The sequence below is a fragment of the Salmo salar genome, chromosome ssa14 (genome assembly GCF_905237065.1).
Source record: "Salmo salar chromosome ssa14, Ssal_v3.1, whole genome shotgun sequence".
Classification (NCBI taxonomy): domain Eukaryota; kingdom Metazoa; phylum Chordata; class Actinopteri; order Salmoniformes; family Salmonidae; genus Salmo; species Salmo salar.
The window spans coordinates 27,028,369-27,049,262 of NC_059455.1; the positions used below are offsets into that span (position 1 = coordinate 27,028,369).

General features: G+C 41.7%; 1 protein-coding gene across 6 annotated transcripts in view; it reads left to right on the forward strand.

Annotated features, from left to right (window-relative positions):
* The first annotated feature begins 6,986 nt into the window (after positions 1–6,986).
* LOC106569192 (histone-lysine N-methyltransferase 2C) overlaps positions 6,987–20,894 on the forward strand; it is a 138,321-nt gene continuing 124,413 nt past the window's right edge. For 3 of the 6 annotated variants that reach the window (XM_014140290.2, XM_014140295.2, XM_014140297.2), the window contains exons 1-2: positions 6,988–7,757; positions 14,293–14,478. In XM_014140290.2, the coding sequence (XP_013995765.2) occupies positions 14,294–14,478 (185 nt within the window). In that variant the 5' untranslated portion in view covers positions 6,988–7,757; position 14,293. Of the gene's footprint in view, positions 7,758–14,240; positions 14,479–20,894 lie in introns of all 6 variants that reach the window. The other 3 variants (XM_014140292.2, XM_045694148.1, XM_014140291.2) reach the window with 2 other exon arrangements.

Genomic DNA, 20,894 nt, shown 5'->3' on the forward strand with positions numbered 1-20,894 from the left:
ATTGTGGGAAGCTTGTGGAAGGCTGCCCTAAATGTTTGACCCAAGTTAAACAATTTAAAGGCAATGCTACCAAATACTAATGGAGTGTATGTGAACTTCTGACCCACTGGGAATGTGATGAAAGAAAGAAAAGCTGAAATTAATCATTCTCTTAAAAAAAAGTGGTGATCCTAACTGACCGAAGACAGGGAATTTTTAGTAGGATTAAATGTCAGGAATTGTGAAAAACTGAGTTTAAATGTATTTGGCTAAAGTGTATGTAAACTTCCGACTTCAACTGTATGTATGTATGTATGTATGTATGTATGTATGTACAGTGAGGGAAAAAAGTATTTGATCCCCTGCTGATTTTGTACGTTTGCCCACTGACAAAGAAATGATCAGTCTATATTTTTAATGGTAGGTTTATTTGAACAGTGAGAGACAGAATAACAACAACAAAAAATCCAGAAAAACGCATGTCAAAAATTTTATAAAATGATTTGCATTTTAATGAGGGAAATAACTATTTGACCCCTCTGCAAAACATGACTTAGTACTTGGTGGCAAAACCCTTGTTGGCAATCACAGAGGTCAGACGTTTCTTGTAGTTGGCCACCAGGTTTGCACACATCTCAGGAGGGATTTTGTCCCACTCCTCTTTGCATATCTTCTCCAAGTCATTAAGGTTTCGAGGCTGACGTTTGGCAACTCAAACCTTCAGCTCCCTCCACAGATTTTCTATGGGATTAAGGTCTGGAGACTGGCTAGGCCACTCCAGGACCTTAATGTGCTTCTTCTTGAGCCACTCCTTTGTTGCCTTGGCCGTGTGTTTTGGGTCATTGTCATGCTGGAATACCCATCCACGACCCATTTTCAATGCCCTGGCTGAGGGAAGGAGGTTCTCACCAAAGATTTGACGGTACATGGCCCCGTCCATCGTCCCTTTGATGCGGTGAAGTTGTCCTGTCCCCTTAGCAGAAAAACACCCCCAAAGCATAATGTTTCCACCTCCATGTTTGACGGTGGGGATGGTGTTCTTGGGGTCATAGGCAGCATTCCTCCTCCTCCAAACACGGCGAGTTGAGTTGATGCCAAAGAGCTCCATTTTGGTCTCATCTGACCACAACACTTTCACCCAGTTGTCCTCTGAATCATTCAGATGTTCATTGGCAAACTTCAGACGGGCATGTATATGTGCTTTCTTGAGCAGGGGGACCTTGCGGGCGCTGCAGGATTTCAGTCCTTCATGGCGTAGTGTGTTACCAATTGTTTTCTTGGTGACTATGGTCCCAGCTGCCTTGAGATCATTGACAAGATCCTCCCGTGTAATTCTGGGCTGATTCCTCACCGTTCCTCATCTTGCATGGAGCCCCAGGCCAAGGGAGATTGACAGTTATTTTGTGTTTCTTCCATTTGCGAATAATCGCACCAACTGTTGTCATCTTCTCACCAAGCTGCTTGGCGATGGTCTTTTAGCCCATTCCAGCCTTGTGTAGGTCTACAATCTTGTCCCTGACATCCTTGGAGAGCTCTTTGGTCTTGGCCATGGTGGAGAGTTCGGAATCTGATTGATTGATTGCTTCTGTGGACAGGTGTCTTTTATACAGGTAACAAACTGAGTGTGCTCCTAATCTCAGCTCATTACCTGTATAAAAGACACCTGGGAGCCAGAAATCTTTCTGATTGAGAGGGGGTCAAATACTTATTTCCCTCATTAAAATGCTAATCAATTTATAACATTTTTGACATGCGTTTTTCTGGATTTTTTGTTGTTGTTATTCTGTCTCTCACTGTTCAAATAAACCTACCATTAAAATTATAAACTGATCATTTCTTTGTCAGTGGGCAAACATACAAAATCAGCAGGGGATCAAACACTTTTTTCCCTCACTGTATGTATGTATGTATGTATGTATGTATGTATGTATGTATGTATGTATGTATGTATGTATGTATGTATGTCTATACATTAAGTCAAAAGTATGGACACACCTACTCATTCAAGGGTTTTTCTTTATTTCTACTATTTTCTACATTGTAGAATAATAGTGAAGACAACAAAACGGTGAAATAACACAAATTGAATCATGTAGTAATCAAAGGAGTGTTAAACAAATCAAAATATATTTTATATTTGAGCTTTCTTAAAGTTATCACCCTTTGCCTTTGACAGCATTGCACACTCACGGCATTCTCTCATCCAGCTTCTATTCTCTCAACCAGTTTCACCTGGAATGCTTTTCCAACAGTCTTAAAGGAGTTCCCACATATGCTGAGCACTTGTTGGCTGCTTTTCCTTCACTCTGTGGTCCAACTCATCCCAAACCATCTCATTTGGGTTGAGGTCGAGTGATTGTGGAGGCCAGGTAATCTGATGCAGCACTCCATCACTCTCCTTCTTTTACATTTACATTTTAGTCATTTAGCAGACGCTCTTTTCCAGAGCGACTTACAGTAGTGAATGCATACATTTCATACATTTAATTTCATGCATTTTTTTTTGTACTTCTTGGTCAAATAGCACTTACACAGCCTGGAGGTGTGTCATTGTCCTGTTGAAAATCAAATTATAGTCCTACTAAGCGCAAACCTTAATGGATGGCGTATCGCTGCAGAATGCTGTGGTGGCCATGCTGGTTAAGTGTGCTTTGAATGATATACACTGCTCCAAAAAATAAAGGGAACACTTAAACAACACAATGTAACTCCAAGTCAATCACACTTCTGTGAAATCAAACTGTCCACTTAGGAAGCAACACTGATTGACAATAAATTTCACATGCTGTTGTGCAAACGGAATAGACAACAGGTGGAAATTATAGGCAATTAGCAAGACACCCCCAATAAAGGAGTGGTTCTGCAGGTGGTGACCACAGACCACTTCTCAGTTCCTATGCTTCCTGGCTGATGTTTTAGTCACTTTTGAATGCTGGCGGTGCTTTCACTCTAGTGGTAGCATGAGACGGAGTCTACAACCCACACAAGTGGCTCAGGTAGTGCAGCTCATCCAGGATGGCACATCAATGCGAGCTGTTGCAAGAAGGTTTGCTGTGTCTGTCAGCGTAGTGTCCAGAGCATGGAGGCGCTACCAGGAGACAGGCCAGTACATCAGGAGATGTGGAGGAGGCCGTAGGAGGGCAACAACCCAGCAGCAGGACCGCTACCTCCGCCTTTGTGCAAGGAGGAGCAGGAGGAGCACTGCCAGAGCCCTGCAAAATGACCTCCAGCAGGCCACAAATGTGCATGTGTCTGCTCAAACGGTCAGAAACAGACTCCATGAGGGTGGTATGAGGGCCCGACGTCCACAGGTGGGGGTTGTGCTTACAGCCCAACACCGTGCAGGACGTTTGGCATTTGCCAGAGAACACCAAGATTGGAAAATTCGCCACTGGCGCCCTGTGCTCTTCACAGATGAAAGCAGGTTCACACTGAGCACATGTGACAGACGTGACAGAGTCTGGAGACGCCGTGGAGAACGTTCTGCTGCCTGCAACATCCTCCAGCATGACCGGTTTGGCGGTGGGTCAGTAATGGTGTGGGGTGGCATTTCTTTGGGGGGCCGCACAGCCCTCCATGTGCTCGCCAGAGGTAGCCTGACTGCCATTAGGTACCGAGATGAGATCCTCAGACCCCTTGTGAGACCATATGCTGGTGCGGTTGGCCCTGGGTTCCTCCTAATGCAAGACAATGCTAGACCTCATGTGGCTGGAGTGTGTCAGCAGTTCCTGCAAGAGGAAGGCATTGATGCTATGGACTGGCCCGTCCGTTCCCCAGACCTGAATCCAATTGAGCACATCTGGGACATCATGTCTCGCTCCATCCACCAACGCCACGTTGCACCACAGACTGTACAGGAGTTGGCGGATACTTTAGTCCAGGTCTGGGAGGAGATCCCTCAGGAGACCATCCGCCACCTCATCAGGAGCATGCCCAGGCGTTGTAGGGAGGTCATACAGGCACGTGGAGGCCACACACACTACTGAGCCTCATTTTGACTTGTTTTAAGGACATTACATCAAAGTTGGATCAGCCTGTAGTGTGGTTTTCCACTTTAATTTTGAGTGTGACTCTAAATCCAGACCTCCATGGGTTGATAAATTGGATTTCCATTGATTAATTTTGTGTGATTTTGTTGTCAGCACATTCAACTATGTAAAGAAAAAAGTATTTAATAAGATTATTTCATTCATTCAGATCCAGGATGTGTTATTTTAGTGTTCCCTTTATTTTTTGGAGCAGTGTATAAATCACAGACAGTGTCACCAGCAAAGCACCCCCACACCATCATGCCTCCTCCTCCATGCTTCACGGTGGGAACCACACATGCAGAGATCATCCGTTCACCTACTCTGCGTCTCACAAAAACACAGCGGTTGGAACCAAAAATCCCAAATTTTGACTCATCAGGATAGATTTCCATCGGTCTAATGTCCATTGCTCGTGTTTCTTGGCCCAAGCAAGTCTCTTCTTCTTATTGGTGTCCTATAGTAGTGGTTCCTTTGCAACAATTCGACCAGGAAGGCCTGATTCATGCAGTCTCCTCTGAACAGTTGACGTTGAAATGTGTTGGTTACATGAACTCTGTGAAACATTTATTTGGGCTGCAATTTCTGAGGCTGGTAACTCCAATGAACTTATTCTCTGCAGCAGAGGTAACTCTGGGTCTTCCTTTCCTGTGGCGGTCCTCATGAGAGCTAGTTTCTTCATAGTGCTTGATGTTTTTTGCAAGTGCACTTGAAGAAACGTTCAAAGTTCTTGACATTTTCCAGAAGTAATGATGGACTGACATTTCGCTTTGCTTATTTGAGCTGTTCTTGCCATAATATGGACTTGGTCTTTTACCAAATAGGGCTATATCCTGTATACCACCTCTACCTTGTCACAACACAACTGATTGGCTCAACGGCATTAAGAAGGAAAGAAATTCCACAAATTAACTTTTAAGAAGACACACCTGTTAATTGAAATGCATTCCAGGTGTGACTACCTCATGAAGCTGGTTTAGAGAATGCCAAGAGTGTGCAAAGCTGTCATCAAGGCAAAGGGTGTTTACTTTGAATAATCTCAAATAAAAAATATATTTTGATTTGTTGAACACTTTTTTGGTTACTACATGAGGTATGTAGTATGTGTGTTATTTCATAGTCTTGATGTCTTCACTACCATTCTACAATGTAGAAAATAGTAAAAATAAAGGAAAACCCTGGAATGAGTAGGTTTGTCCAAATTCCAGTCTGAAGGAAGTGAATTACTTTCCCTCAGTCAACCCACAATAGTGTTTGTCATTTTGGCAGTAAAGATTGGATTTTGGTAGGATTTTTTTGCAGATAATTTATTAATGTTCAGAATTGATCAAAATGCCAGTCTAAATTAATAAACGGGCCGCCAGTTGAATAGCCCTGGTGTAGTCAGAGAGGAAGAGGCGAAGTTAGAGGGATAACTTGGCCCAAAATCTGTCTTCTGCATCAGGTGGTGTTTGTTATTTCACCAAGTGAGGAATCTTGCATGGAGGTCAATCAGATTGTCGAATTTGTGGTATAGTTGATCAAATAGAGATTTTGAAATGATTAGGTTGGGTTAAGTGTACTGATATAAGTAGGACATGTGAAATTCCAACAACATTGAGAAAAAATACTTGATATTGGAGTTTTTTTCTTGTCATCACTACTTACCACAGCCACAAAGTTATAAACCCCGCCTATTTCTACAATTTATCTTCTTAAAATGTGATTTTAAACCTAACCTTAACCACACTTTTAACCTTATGCCTAACCTTAAATCAAGACCAAAAAGCACATTTTTGTTTTCATGAATTATTTATGATATAGACAATTTTGACTTTGTGGCTGTAGTAACTAGTGGAAACCGTTGTGCCTGTTGTTCACACGCGTATCTGCCAATGTTGTGTATAAACCCTGGATGATTAACAGTATTGAATCAACCCCGCAGCCATCTTGGTACTCCTCTTTAAGCGAAAAAAAGATTTTGGAAGCTATAGAAATGCATTTATTAATGTCTACATCCGTTTTTGACAAGTTTAATTTATTACAGACACTTGAATGCATACTTTTAAATTATATTATGTGAGTTAAACATAACATAAAAAAAGAAATACAACATTTTCCTTAAAGTATATTTTTTTTATTGAGTACAAATGTTACTGTCCTCACGCTAACCACATGCTTAAATACAAGTCATTTTGTCATTGAACCATTTAATTGAAATACTGTAGAATACCATTAATTCCTATTGAGGACTGCTTTTCTGAGGAGTGGCAATATGGCCGATCTGTGGCATCTGCAATCCAGGGTTTATATATATATATATATTTGTTTTATTTAACCTTTATTTACCTATGCAAGTCAGTTAAGAATACATTCTTATTTCCAATGACGGCCAACACCGACGCTGGGCCAATTGTGTGCCGCCCTATGGGACTCCCAATCATGACCGGCTTTGAACCAGGGTGTCTGTAGCGACACCTCTAGCACTGAGATCCAGTGCCTTAGACCGCTGCACCACTCGGGAGTCATTGGTATCTGCCCTCATTGGCTAGAATGGTCCCACCTGATTTTGCTTTCCTCCCAACTGCCTTATATTTTTTTAAGAAATGTATTTTCATTGTTAGAGCAGACACTTGACTAGAGTATCTTGTCAATTTAATGCATACTCTGTGGTATAGGCTACTAGAACTCAAAGACGGTTTAGAAACTCTGTGGTACTATGGTATAAAAACAATGCCCACTGCAGTCCGTTCCATCGGGATTCACCAGAGTGCCACCTTTTAGAAGTATCCGATACACTTTCCGTATTTATTAAAAATGCCATATTCCTCCGCGGGGTCAGGGAGTATTTAGGATTTTTTTTAAAATATGGATATTGTATTTAATTGAGGGCGGTTTAACATTCATAATACAACTGAAAATAGTAAAATCATATTGGTAACCATTACATCTCCAAGTGTATGTCTTCGATTTATGCAGCAATATGTTGGACCTATATTTTTCGGTGTCCACTAGGAGGTTATTCGGTGTCGCTTTAAACGTGGTCAATGCAGAGAGTCACCACGATATAACTTATATATATTTTTTTACATTAAAGATACACGTCGTCATTTAGCCACCGTCCGTATTTTTATTATAGTGTAAAAAAAATGTTTTTATGTTTTGCTAAACTCTTAGGTTAGTTTTTCCGGCTTGTCAGCTCGCTCTACTCTGTGGCGGCTGAAGAAAAAAAGAACCAGTTGGCAAGCGAAGCGAACGCTCGGAGCCAGCAGCAAACTAGCCATTTCATCGTTTATTTTTGTCGTAAGCATTGGCTTACTTGTGAAGATTGTGTCGTTTTATCCTGAAGACTGTTTGGAGTTTGTCTGCCTTGGATTACGGATATTACACATTTTTCCTGTATTAAACATTAACTGTGCTAGCTAGCTAAACATTTAATTTGTGCGACGACAGCTGTCATTTGGAGAAGGAAAAGTGATCCGTCATGCGTGTGCAATGAAGCTGATCTCTACTGGATTTACATTTTAGCATCCTTCAAATGGGCGACGTTAACGTTCAATATTTGAGAACTGCGGTGGTATTGCCTTAGTAACTAGTGTGGCCACCTAGCTTGCTACTTATACTTATCGTTGGACAGAAGACCGCTAGTTAGCTGGCTATATCATTCATTCAGCCTCATAAATACACTAACTACAAAGTGATATAACTATAGCAATATCGCTTACAATTTTGGACATGAAGAAAATAACCTACTATTCATAGGGTTGAAAGGTAAGTTGTCATATCTACCTTGGTATTTCATCATGTACTCGGTAGCTAGCAACCTTATTTTTTTCGGCTTTGCAGCGGTCTGTGTAGAGCTCGAGGGTTTTTGTCGCCGCCTTGTTTGGTCCGAACGTCCAACACAACGTTCGACATTACAGCAGCGAATTAGCCAAACTATCCATATTTTCTGCTTGAAAATAAATGATTAGACACGTGAATACTTCAGCTGTGGCTAAAATACAAGGCCAACGTGTCCTTTGAACCACCTATGCTGTTGCTTCTGAACATAGTGTAATGTTATGTAGTTATCTAACTAGGTAACGTTAGCTAACCTCGTACCTGTGAACTACTAGCTAAGTTAACGTTAGCTAGCTATAGTTGTCCAGCTAGATAATGTTATCTAGCAACAGTTATGATCTCGGTATGCATTTATTTTATAAGTGGTCTCATACCAAAGAAAATACTAACGTTAGTTATCGAAATTTAGCTACCTAACTAGCTAACTTTGAGTAGCTAACTAGCAGGCTTGTTGATTTGCTAGCCAAAACCTTTGATGCACATGCTAGCTTGGTACTGTAGCTAACTTAGTAGGCAGCTGTGGAATCGTGAGTGACTTGACTTTGAAGTTAAGCATATTATAAAACCCCAAGCCAGCCAGCCTATATGTCAACTAAGCAATATGTTGATGTTTACCAACGTTAACTGGGTCATTGAAATGTGCGTTTAGTTAGCTAGTTAGCTACGCGAGTCGTCTAGCTATCTGGTGAGTGGCAACCCATTTGTCATATATCAAATACATTTATCATCTAATGTCCCCGTGTGTCACATTGTATCACACCAATTGGGATATCACCAGTCTTACTAGTAAGCACATCTTTCTCCTCATTTGCAATGCCATGTAATAGCCAAACAAAGACTACAAAGCACCTAGCTAGTATTGCTAGCTAGATTTGGCTTACTTGAGCATGCAGTTGCTTTGTGCTCTAGTGTAACAAAGGTAGCCCACTTGTCTTGGGGGTCCCAACTGTGCCCGCTGCCTTATGAAACAAAAGTACTTTAATACTAATGTAGTATGTGTTGAAATGAATGAAACATTGATTGATTAACTTTCAATTACATATGTTTAGTCTGTTTACTATAATTGGTCACCACACTTTTGATTCCACTTTTTAGCCTGTCATGGATCCACTTCACTATCCACCTTTTGGCCATTCACTTGTGCCTCTCCTAATTGTGGTTGTTGGCTAAGTAGGGCTATAGTTTGCATGGGGACCAGATGGGTGAATTTATAAATCCACCAACCTCTGGGACATTATTGTTTGTGTCTGAAGATGGTCCTCTCTTCTTAGGGACTCTACAAGTCAGCATGTTGAATAAAATGACATCTGAACTTACACTGCCGGTTGTCTGTGTGGTTGGTCCTTTTTCGGGTAGACATTTTTGACAATATACCCACAGGAAAGTATTATTAAAACAATTTTTCAAAAGCTGGTGTTGCGTTCAGATCTGTCATATGCAGCATGCGCACACGATGTAAATGCATGCATGCGACACAAGCATACTGGCCAAGCTTGTGCAAGTGGTTACATGGTTGTTTGGATGTTTCAGGTGATAGAAATGTGTACTTTTATTCAACATTCTGGCATGTAGAGAACCTTAGAGGAATGTTTCCAGAATCAAACACTATTGTTCCAGACGTTGGTGGATTTAGAATTTCACCCATCTGGTCCCCAGGCAAGGCTATAGTGAACATTTGTCTTTCCAGAATTCATATGTCATTGATGTGTTCTCAATGTTTACATGTTCAAGCTGGCTGTCAAGCCTATTGCTCTGTAGCCAGGCAGGGGCACAGAATGTATCAGCCTACTTGATTGTGTAACACAAAGACCACATTAAGGGCCGCTTTGATTGCGTTGTAAGAATGGTAGCTAGACGCGAGGCAATTAGCTTACCAAAAACCATCCGGTTGGGTTCACATTGTGCAGCAGCCTAAACGATTTCGGACAACCCCAAGCTCACTGAATTGCTGATGTGACATTCACCTGATGCCTTCTCTCTCCCATTAGCTACACTACATCTAGTCCTAGCGTGAACTTCTCACACAAAAGACTGTTGGACACCAACAGAGGGCAAATATAGGCTCACAGTCTTGGAAAAGGCTCATTTCGCACAGGTAGTTGATCAAAATCTTAAATTCAGTGTGAGGTCCCCCTGATGATGCAGAGCAGGATACAGTGCAGTGGAGGGATGGATCTGGTAATGTAGGCTAGTTCCAGGAAGAGGCCGTGTCCCATTGGCAGCTTGCTTCCAGGTCTTTCCATGTTATTTCAGCAAGCCATGATACCCACCGTCTCAGATTGTTCTGAAATCGTTTCTGTAGTTAGAAACATAAGGTAAGCAATAATATTTTGTTGAAATATAATTTGATCTCTGAGAAATGAAGATAATTATAGTACCTATGAATTAAAATGGACAATTTCGGTTCAATTAATCATTTAATATATTAATCCTAACATCCAATTTTGACCATACCTTTTTCTAACATGAGTAAGGCATGAGGAATACAAAGACATTGTCAAACTACCCACGGAAACCCCACATCCCATACCAACGAGTATATAGTATCAGTTCTTTATTTCAGACAACTAATATAGAGCTGCAGTTCAGAGTATTGTTTTTTTCATCCTCTAATCATGAGGAATCAGTGGATTTGGTGATGTTTTTTCCACATGTTCAGATTTCCACATGTTCAGAGAAATTAGTAATTGAAGTACATTTTTTCCTTCATCCTGATATTACCAGGTTCTGACCACTAGATGGTGCTATTCCTGCTATTTGGTGATAACATTTTTATATATACAGTGCCAGTCAAAAGCTTGGACACACCTACTCATTCCAGGGTTTTTATTTTATTTGGACTATTGTCTACATTGTAGATTTAATAGTGAAGACATACAATCTATGAAATAACACATGTAGAAACCGAATCAGTGTTAAACAAATCAAAATATATTTTCTATTTGAGATTCTTCAAAGTAGCCACCCTTTGCATTGATGATAGCTTCGCACACTCTTGGTATTTTCAGCCAGCTTCATGAGGTAGTCACCTGGAATGCATTTCAATTTGCAGGTGTGCCTTGTTATCAGCTCAAATAAGTGAAGCGAAACGACAGTCCATCATTACTTTAAGACATAAAGGTCAGTCAATCTGGAAAATTTCAAGAACTTTGTAAGTTTCTTCAAATGCAGTCGCAAAAACCAAGTGCTATGATGAAAATGGCTCTCATGAGGACCGCCACAGGAAAGGAAGACCCAGAGTTACCTCTGCTGCAGCGGATATGTTCATTGGAGTTAACTGCACCTCAGATTGCAGCCCAAATAAATGCTTCACAGAGTTCAAGTATCAGACACATGAAGGACACCAATAATAAGAAGCGACTTGCTTGGGCCAAGAAACATGATCAATGGACATTAGACCAGTGGAAATCTGACCTTAGGTCTGATGAGTCCAAATTTCAGATTTTTGGTTCCAAACGCTGTGTCTTTGTGAGATGCAGAGTAGGTGAACGGATGATCTCTGCATGTGTGCTTCCCAATGTGAAGCATAGAGGAGGAGGTGTGGGGGTGCTTTGCTGGTGACACTGTCAGTGATTTAATTAGAATTCAAGGCACACTTAACCAGCATGGCTACCACACCATTCTGCAGCGATACACCATCCCATCTAGTTTGCGCTTCGTGGGACTTCGTGCGCTTTGTTTTTCAACAGGACAATGACCCAACATACCTCCAAAGGCTATTTGACCAAGAAGTAGAGTGATGGAGTGCTGCATCGGATGACCTGGCCTCCACAATCACCCAACCTCAACTCAATTGAGATGGTTTGGGATGTGTTGGACTGTAGAGTGAAGGAAAAGCAGCCAACAAGTGCTCAGCGTATGTGGGAACTCCTTCAAGACTGTTGGAAAAGCATTCCAGGTGAAGCTGCTTGAGAGAATGCCAAGAGTGTGCAATGCTGTCATCAAGGCAAAGGGTGGCTACTTTGAAGAATCTCAAATATATTTGTATTTGTTTAACACTTTTTTGGTTACAACATGATTCCATATGGGTTATTTCATAGTTTTTATGTCTCCACTATTATTCTACAATGTATAAAATAGTACAAATAAAAAACCCTTGAATGAGTAGGTGTGTCCAAACTTTTGACTGATACTGTATATTCATGTACACACACACACACACACACACACACACACACACTACATGACCAAAATTATGTGGACACCCGCTGGTCGAATATCTCATTCCAAAATCATGGGCATTAATATGGAGTTGCTCTCCCCCCCCCCCCCATTTGCTGCTATAACAGCCTCCACTCATCTGAGAAGGCTTTCCACTGGATGTTGGAACATTGCTGTGGGGACTTGCTTCCATTCAGCCACACGCATTAGTGAGGTCAGGCACTAATGTTGGGCAATTAGGCCTGGCTCGTATTCGGCGTTCCAATTCATCCCAAAGGTGTTCGATGAGGTTGAGGTCAGAGCACTGTGCAGGCCAGTCAAGTTCTTTCACACCTATATTGACAAACCATTTCTGTATATACCTTGCTTTGTGCACAGGGACATTGTCATGCTTGAACAGGAAAGGGCCTTCCCCAAACTGTTACCACAAAGTTGGAAGCACAGAATCGTCTAGAATGTCATTGTATGCTGTAGCATTAAGATATCCCTTCGCTGGAACTAAGGGGCCTAGCCCAAACCTTAAAAAACAGCCCCAGACCATTATTCCTCCTCCACCAAACTTCACATTTGGCACTATGCATTGGGGCAGGTAGCGTTCTCCGGGCGTCCTCCAAACCCAGATTCGTCTGTCGGACTGCCAGATGGTGAAGAGTGATTCATCACTCCAGAGAACGCATTTCCACTGCTCCAGAGTCCAATGGCGGTGAGCTTTACACCACTCCAGCCAACGCTTGGCACTGTGCATGGTGATCTTAGGCTTGTGTGCAGCTGCTCGGCCATGGAAACCCATTTAATGAAGCTCCCGACAAATAGTTATTGTGCTGATGTTGCTTCCAGAGGCAGTTTGTAACTCGGTAGTGAGTTTCGCAATCGAGGACAGACTATTTGTACGCGCTATTTATTCACTCGCCCCGTTCTGTGAGCTTGTGTGACCGACCTACCACTTCGAGGCTATGCTGTTGTTGCTCCTAGAAGTTTCCACTTCACAATAACAGCACTTCCAGTTGAACGGGGCAGCTATAGCAGGGCACACATTTGACGAACTGACTTGTTGGATTGTTGGCATCTTATGACGGTGCCACGTTGAAAGTCACTGAGCTCTTCAGTAAGACTATTCTACTGCCAATGTTTGTCTATGGACATTGCAAGGCTGATTTATAGACCTGTCAGCAACAAGTGTGGCTGAAATAGCCAAATCCACTAATATATAGGGGTGTCCACATACTTTTGTATAGACCCCCCTCTCCCATTGTTAAAGAGAGACTTCACCAAAATTACAAAATGACATTGGTTTATAGACCAGGTATGACAGCAACCCATGCGTTGGTTTTGTTTAACTGGCCACTATTTCAAATGCTACCCTTTTAGAATTGCAATTGTAGCTATATTAGCATTTTGGCGCTTCATATCCAAATCATCTATAAGTAACGTCATTGAGTTAGTTACACAATATATGTTTTGATACTTTAGATTTGGACATTAAGCATGAAAATGCTAATATATGTACCATTGACTTGCATTGGATTTGTGCCACAAATGCAAAAAAGTTAGCATTTGAAACAGTGGCCAACAAAACCATTTCCTGAATATTATATGAATACTATAAATTGAAGTGGCCAATTCGTCAGACGTGCCCTTCGAAAGACAGGAATTACATCTTTGACAGACACAGTAAGACTAAAGCTGAGCTGAGAAGTCAATACAAATGACTTTTTTTTGTTTCCAGTGTTTGTCACAATAAAACAAATAGGCCTGCTGGTTTAGTGTCCTTTCATACTGTTAAAATATGATACAGAACCACAGTGGAGAAAACTAACTAATCCACAGGGAAGTAAACATATAGAGCAAGCTTATTTCAGTGCTAAGTAGAGGCAACTTCAGGCTGAAAGGAGAAGAAGGCAAGAACACAAGCAAGGCATCGAAGGACGAACGGTCATCCAGACAGAGACAGATCACAGCGTGGTGGTAGGTAGCTCAGGAAAGGACAGAGTAGTTACATCGATAACACTCAAGAATAGGTTGAACATTTCTTCAGCTGAGAATACCTTTTTTTAAGGACACCTAGAAAGGTCAGAGGTACATTTTAGGCATTTCCTCAAGAGTAGCATATCTAGAAAAATGGTCTTTAGGAATTGATTGTGTAGAACAGGTTCAACATTTCAGGCAATGTGATAAATTGTTCTGAAGAGCAGCACGTCTTATTCACACACTGATTCCAAAGTACATCAAGTAACCTATGTTTCTAACCAGGCATGATTGTCTGCTGATGCCACTCTCCCCATCTCTTCCTTCCTTTGAGAAGAATGTCATCAGAGGATAAGACTGTGGAGCCCTCTGACCAGGGACCCTCGCTGCCCTCTGTTAGTGCAGGGGCCACGTCCACAGGAAGCCCTGCCCAGACAGACAAGCGCCCCAGGGGCAGACCTCGCAAGGATGCTGCCACCACCATCGTACCCCAGGCGCCACCCACATCCAAGACCAGGAAGAAGTATGTTGTTTACCCTACATTTCTTAACAATTGCTATTGATCATAAGACACCTGTGAAAGTAGACTTTCTCTCATGTACAGTAGACATAGACTTGCCCGAGTCATCACAAACAATAGTCAGTCTTGTGTGCAGTTAGCCTGCATTTTGCTTATCTGGTTGGAACTATGAGCTAGTGGCTATTCCACTGCCCCAAAAGCTCTTCAAACATTACACAGATACTATCCAAAGCATCAGGCAACGATCTCATTTAGCAGATGCTGTTATCTAGAGCTATTCTGCATACTGAACAATGGTATAAATCCAGGAAACTTGAGCACACAAGCTTTCCCAGGTTTTATTGTATGCAGCAGTACCAACCGGCCTCCTTCGTCATTTCCATGGCAACACATAATGCAGCTCAGGGAGCCCTGCTGTGTATTATGATGCCTACAAGGTACCTAACTCTCTGCTCACACATTCCATATCCTCAATATCCTAATATGTTGACCCCAGATGAAATTAGTCAATCAATCAATAATCAAAATGATATGTTTATGCCTTGGCTATAAGGACAGCTGAGACCATTCCGGTCTAGGTCACATTAGCTGATAGGTTGGTTGGTGGGAGTGGCAAAGCATAGCATGTCATTGGTCCCATTGTTTTACAGCATGCAAGGGATCCAAGGAATACATAGCCTAGGCCTGCTATCTATGGTTTGGTTGTATTTCCCAGAATGAGCTGACCCCTGGGACGGTGGAGGGAAGTATGCATTATTACAAGGGCTGTCAAACTATTATAAAATGTGTAATCGAGTTAATAGCAGGATTTGCTGTGATTCATCTCAATTTGCTCAAATTGCGCTAAATATTTTAAATTATTACCGATTTTGCATCTCAGGCAGCATCCTTAAATGAGGGGGAGGGGCTGCTTTCGGTATATACCCCAGGTTATTTATTACCGGTATGTTGTTTTTGCAACAAGAGTAAGATGTGAAGTGTTCAAATCAGGAGAATTAACATATTTAGTCTAGAACTAGTGATACTGTATTGTCTTTGCAACATGTATCAACCGGACACTATTTTGCAGTGGTGGAAGAAGTACTAAATTGTCATACTTTAGTAAAAGTAAAGATGCCTTAATAGAAAATGACTCATGTAAAAGTGAAAATCACCCAGTAAAATACTACTTGAGTAAAAGTCTAAGTATTTGGTTTTAAATATACTTAAGTATCAATAGTAAATGGAATTGCTAAAATATACTGAAATATCAAAAGCAAAAGTAAACGTATTAATGATTTCAAATTCCAGGCAACACAATTTTTCTTGGACTATTTATTTATGGATAGCCAGGGGAACACTCCAACACTCTGACTTTAATTTACAAATGAAGCATTTGTGTTTAGTGAGTCCTCCAGATCAGAGGCAGTAGGGATGACCAGGGATGTTCTCTTGATAAGTGTGTGAATTTTACCATTTTCCTGAAAAAATATAACAAGTACTTTTGAGTGTCAGGAAAAATGTATGGAGTAAAAAGTACATTATTTTCTTTCGGAATGTAGTCAAGTAAAAGTTGGCAAAAATATAAATAGTAAAGTACCAATACCTCAAACTACTTATGTAGTACTTTAAAGTATTTTTACTTAAGTACTTTAAACCACTGCTATTTGGATGCAAATTACTCTTAAGGATACAATAGGCATCCCTTAGAACAGGGGTATTCAGCTCTTGGCCTACGAGGTCCAGAGCCTCTTGGTTTTCTGTTCTACCTGATAATTAATTGCAACCACCTGGTGTCCCAGGTCTAAATCAGTCCCTGATTAGAGGGAATATGAAAAAATGCAGTGGAACTGGATTCAAGGACCGGAGTTGAGTTTGAGGGCCTTTAGAAGTTTGAAATTCTTTGATTTCGAGACTGGGTTGGTTGTCATCCACCATTGCAGTCCCGAACAGGGAATCCGTGCCAGGTTTTCTTGTCAGCTCCCTGATAGCTGGAACTACTTACAGCATTATTTTCACTCTCCTCTTTTTTTCTCTCTCTTGTTGGGGATCATGGAGAGAAGTTGCAGAGGGGTTGGGGAGCTGGATGTTACAGTCCTTTAGGGTGTTTTGACATTTAACGCTGCAATATGTAACTTTTTGGGCCACCTGACCAAATTCACATAGAAATGTGAGTTATAGGTCTGTCATTCTTATTGAAAGCAAGTCTAAGAAGCGGTACATATGTTCTATGTGCTCTTTTCTATGCTTCCCGTTCTTAAAGGTGCAATATGCAGAAATTGCTCTGCCATTTCCTGCTTTCAAAAATGTGTATAGTTTGCCTAATTTCAGTTTGCAACAAAACAAGCAGTGCGTTGTGTAGGGAATCATTGCACCATCTAAACCGCTGTGAAATATCTTTTAAATAACCAAACATTTTGTATTTCCAGCTGTTTGAAGCTGGTGTACAAAACAGAAAGTAAAAGATGCAGAAACTAAACTAAACAATGGGAACCATGGAAATAGCGCACATAACTTATCTATAGCTTCTTAGACTTGGTTTCAGATGTATAACTCACATTTCTATTTGAATTTGGTTGGGTTGCCAAAAAAGTGACATCATGCAGCTTTAAGTTTCTTTTTTGCGTCTTCTACTTTTGGTTTTGTACACCAGCTGAAAATACTCTATTTTTGGTTATTGAAAAGATATTTCACAGCGGTTTAGATGGTACAATGACTCCCTACACTATACATTGCTTGTTTTGTCACAAATTTAAATGTAAATTTTAACAACTAGAAAATGGCGCAGCGATTTCTGCATATTGCACCTTTTTAAAGAAAAGTCAAAAGAAAAGGCTACACGAGAGCATATGGACACCACTGTAGGCACACCACGCTGGGAATGGTCACAGACAGGGTTATGATGGTATGCAGTTGCGTCTGCTTAGTCGATATGTCAGATACTGTTATGTATCTGCTACTCTTCATATAAAAATACTTTGGTTAATAATTAGGTAGCCCTGGTAATTGTGGAGAAGGTGATATTCATGCCAGTTTAGTGATGTCAGATCAGATGCATCAGCCACTTAATACAGGGTAACTTTATGGCTTGTGTGTACTACCTATGATCTGAATATGGCTGATATCAGACAGCTGGACTGTCCTCAAACAGACGTATCTCACTGCTGCAGACGTTGTTGGGCAGCAGAGAAGCCCCTTACCGCCTCCCTCCTCCCAGACAGAGAGGAGCTTGAGATGTCTTGGAACAGTGATGCGTTTTTAATCCTGGTGTCTGCTACTCTACACCACGTGCCGTCATTACAGGGATGCTCCTGCCCCTTGGCTTGGAGGTTTTCCCCTTTAACTATAGGTTAGAACATTATGTAAGGAGCTCTCATCACTGTGCTTTATTAGACCTGGGCCCATATTGGGCCTTAATGGACCCTTGCTTAAATATTTGTGGCCATGACTAGGCCTCGTTTCTGGAAAAAAGATCAGGGCTTTCTAGTGTCTTCTTCATTAATCATGTGTTGATTTGGTACTTTCAGTTAGTGTGGTTGTTTTGTTTTCCTTTCATTTTTTCCCCTGCCCATGCAGAAGCTTGAACTGTGTCTTTTAGACTTCCATCTTGTTGCTTCTTATCTGGAGTGGGAAGTCATCTGGAGGGAGGAGTTGACTTGGCATCTGGCCCATTGTGATTTCTCTCTCCAGTGGCATCGAAAATTACCCCCCTCCCATTGCATCCTCCCCACTACCCCCGAGAAACGCTGGCTGCTCTCATTTGGACTGTTCACTCTTCAATTTAGCAGGCTCACTGTGCGTGGCGCTGTTTAATTTAATCCATGACAATTATCACCTCGACTCGACATGGTGGCTCTCAGATTGGGTTAAAACCACTCCTACTGGAGGACGCTGACACTGACACATCTCTCCTCTGCTGTGTGTGTGGTGTGCTTTATGCACTCTGCACTCTTCAGTGATGTGTTAACTTTGCTTTGCAGACAGTTGGTTTAAATGAAAAGAGGAAAAGGTGACGTCACCTTGGTTGCAAGTGTCAGAGTTGTGGCTATAGCAACTGTCTGTGTGTCTTCAACTCTGCCCTAGTGTCACTGACAGCTAGGATGCCATCATTATCATCAAAGGTGACATAGCCTAGAAAACAAGTGAGAGGTGAGGAGTGGGAAAGGCTAGATGATGTGAGACATGTAGTAAAGGGAGCCGTGTGGATTTCAGAGCTGCTCAACAGGAGGTCAAGTCAGTTCTGAGTCAGGCCAAATTCCATTTATAGCGAGAAAATCATACAATTCTGACATTTCTTCCCTCTGCTAGGCAGCCTAATGATTTTAGCCTGACTACATGGGTGTGTATGATCCAAATAATTTGGTGACATTCTAGCCTATGTCTGTAGGCCTCTCCATAGACCCCCAAATACTGGTATGGACAATAATAATACAACTGACTGGTTCAAAGTTCATTGTCCCCCTTCTGTTTGTACTACTACAGCTGCAGCCATATGGCATTTCTGCTCATTTACAGCTTGTCGCTGTGTGTAGCACAACCTCTGTCCATATTAGACCTCTCATCATCCAGATTGATTATAGGATGTTTGTGTTAAGTTGTGTTATAAATCACTGGCTTGTTTTTACCTGACATATTCTCCCATTGAGTTAAAATATGGCTTGCATATGTTCAGCAGTTACAAAAGTGTTTGTAGTCTGTAGCTTATGCTTGTCCATAACATAACCCCACCTCCACCAGGGGCACACTGTTCACAACGTTCGTTGACATCAGCAAACCGCTCGCTCACACAACGCCATACACATGGTCTACGGGTGTGAGGCCAGTTGGACGTACTGCCAAATTCTCTAAAATGACGTTGGAGGCGGCTTATGGTACAGAAATTAACATTAACTTCTCTGGTGGACATTCCTGCAGTTAGCATGCCAATTGCGCGCTCCCTCAAAACTTGAGACATCTGTGGTATTGTGTTGTGTGAAAAAAAACTGCACATTTTTAGAGTGCTGTTGTTTTGTCCCCAGCAAGGTGCACCTGTCTAATTATCATGCTGTTTAATCAGCTTCTTGATATGCCGCACCTGTCAGGTGGATGGATTATCTTGGCAAAGGAGAAAAGCTCACTAACAGGGATGTAAACAAATGTGTGCACAACATTTTAGATTTTTGTGCATATGAACATTTTCTGGGCTCTTTTATTTCAGCTCATGGGACCAACACTCTACGTGTTGCTTTAACATTTTTGTTCAGTATATATTGAAGATCATTGAAAGTTGGGAGGGAGAATCATGCTCCTCCTCCTTGCCCCCTCCCCATTACCTCTTGCCCCCTCCCCACACCCCCCATACCCTCCATGGTACCAGCAGCTTGCACCACCACATACCACTCTGTCTTGCCTTGCCCAGTGGCCTGAGTGCCTCCATTAAGAATCAGTGACAGCTGTGACTATATCGAACTAATTCATGATCAACTCCCACCACCCTCCCAGCCTCCTAAGGGAAGCCAACACAATAACTTTTCTATTTTTCTTCATATCTCTCTTTTTTTCTCCCTCTTTTTCTTGCTCTCCCTTTCTCTCTCTTTCTCTTGCTCATTTCTTTACTCTCTCTCTCTCAATTCAAAGTGCTTTATTGGCATGGGAAACATATGTTTACATTGCCAAAGCAAATGGAAGAGACAATAAACAAAAGGGAAATAAACAAGGGAAACATTAGTAAACATTACACTCACAAAGGTTTTTTAAAAGAATATAGACATTTCAAATGTTAAATTATTGGCTATGTACAGTGTTATAACAATGTGCAAGTAGTTGAAGTATGAAAGGAAAAATAAACAGATAAATATAGGTTGTATTTATAATGTTTGTGCTCCACTGGTTGCCCTTTTCTCATGGCAACGGGCCACACATCTTTCTGCTGTGATGGCACACTGCGGTATTTCGCCTGACAGATAAGGGAGTTTAACAATATTTGATATGTTTTCAAATTCTTTGTGGTCTGTGTGATCTGTGGGAAATATGTGTCTTTAATGTGGTCATACGTTTGGCAGGATTTTAACAAGTGTAACTGGCCTCCTGAGTGGTGCAGTGGTCTAAGGCACTGCATCACAGTGCTAGCTGTGCCGCTGGATGCAAAATCTTGCCAAAATATACTTCATGTACAACGCAAAACCCCAAACAATGCATGCAGAGCAGAACGAGGACTATACCCACTAGTTATCAACATCGAGTCCAGGCTCTGGCGCAGCCGGCCACGACCAGAAGACACATGGGGCGGCGCACAATTGGCCCAGCGTTGTCCGAGTTAGGCGAGGATTTTGCCGGCAGGGATGTCCTTGTCCCATCACGCTCTAGCGACTCCTGTGTCAGCCAGGTGTACGGTGTTTCCTCCGACACATTGGTGCGGCTGGCTTCCGGGTTAAGCGGGCATTGTGTCAAGAAGCCGTGCG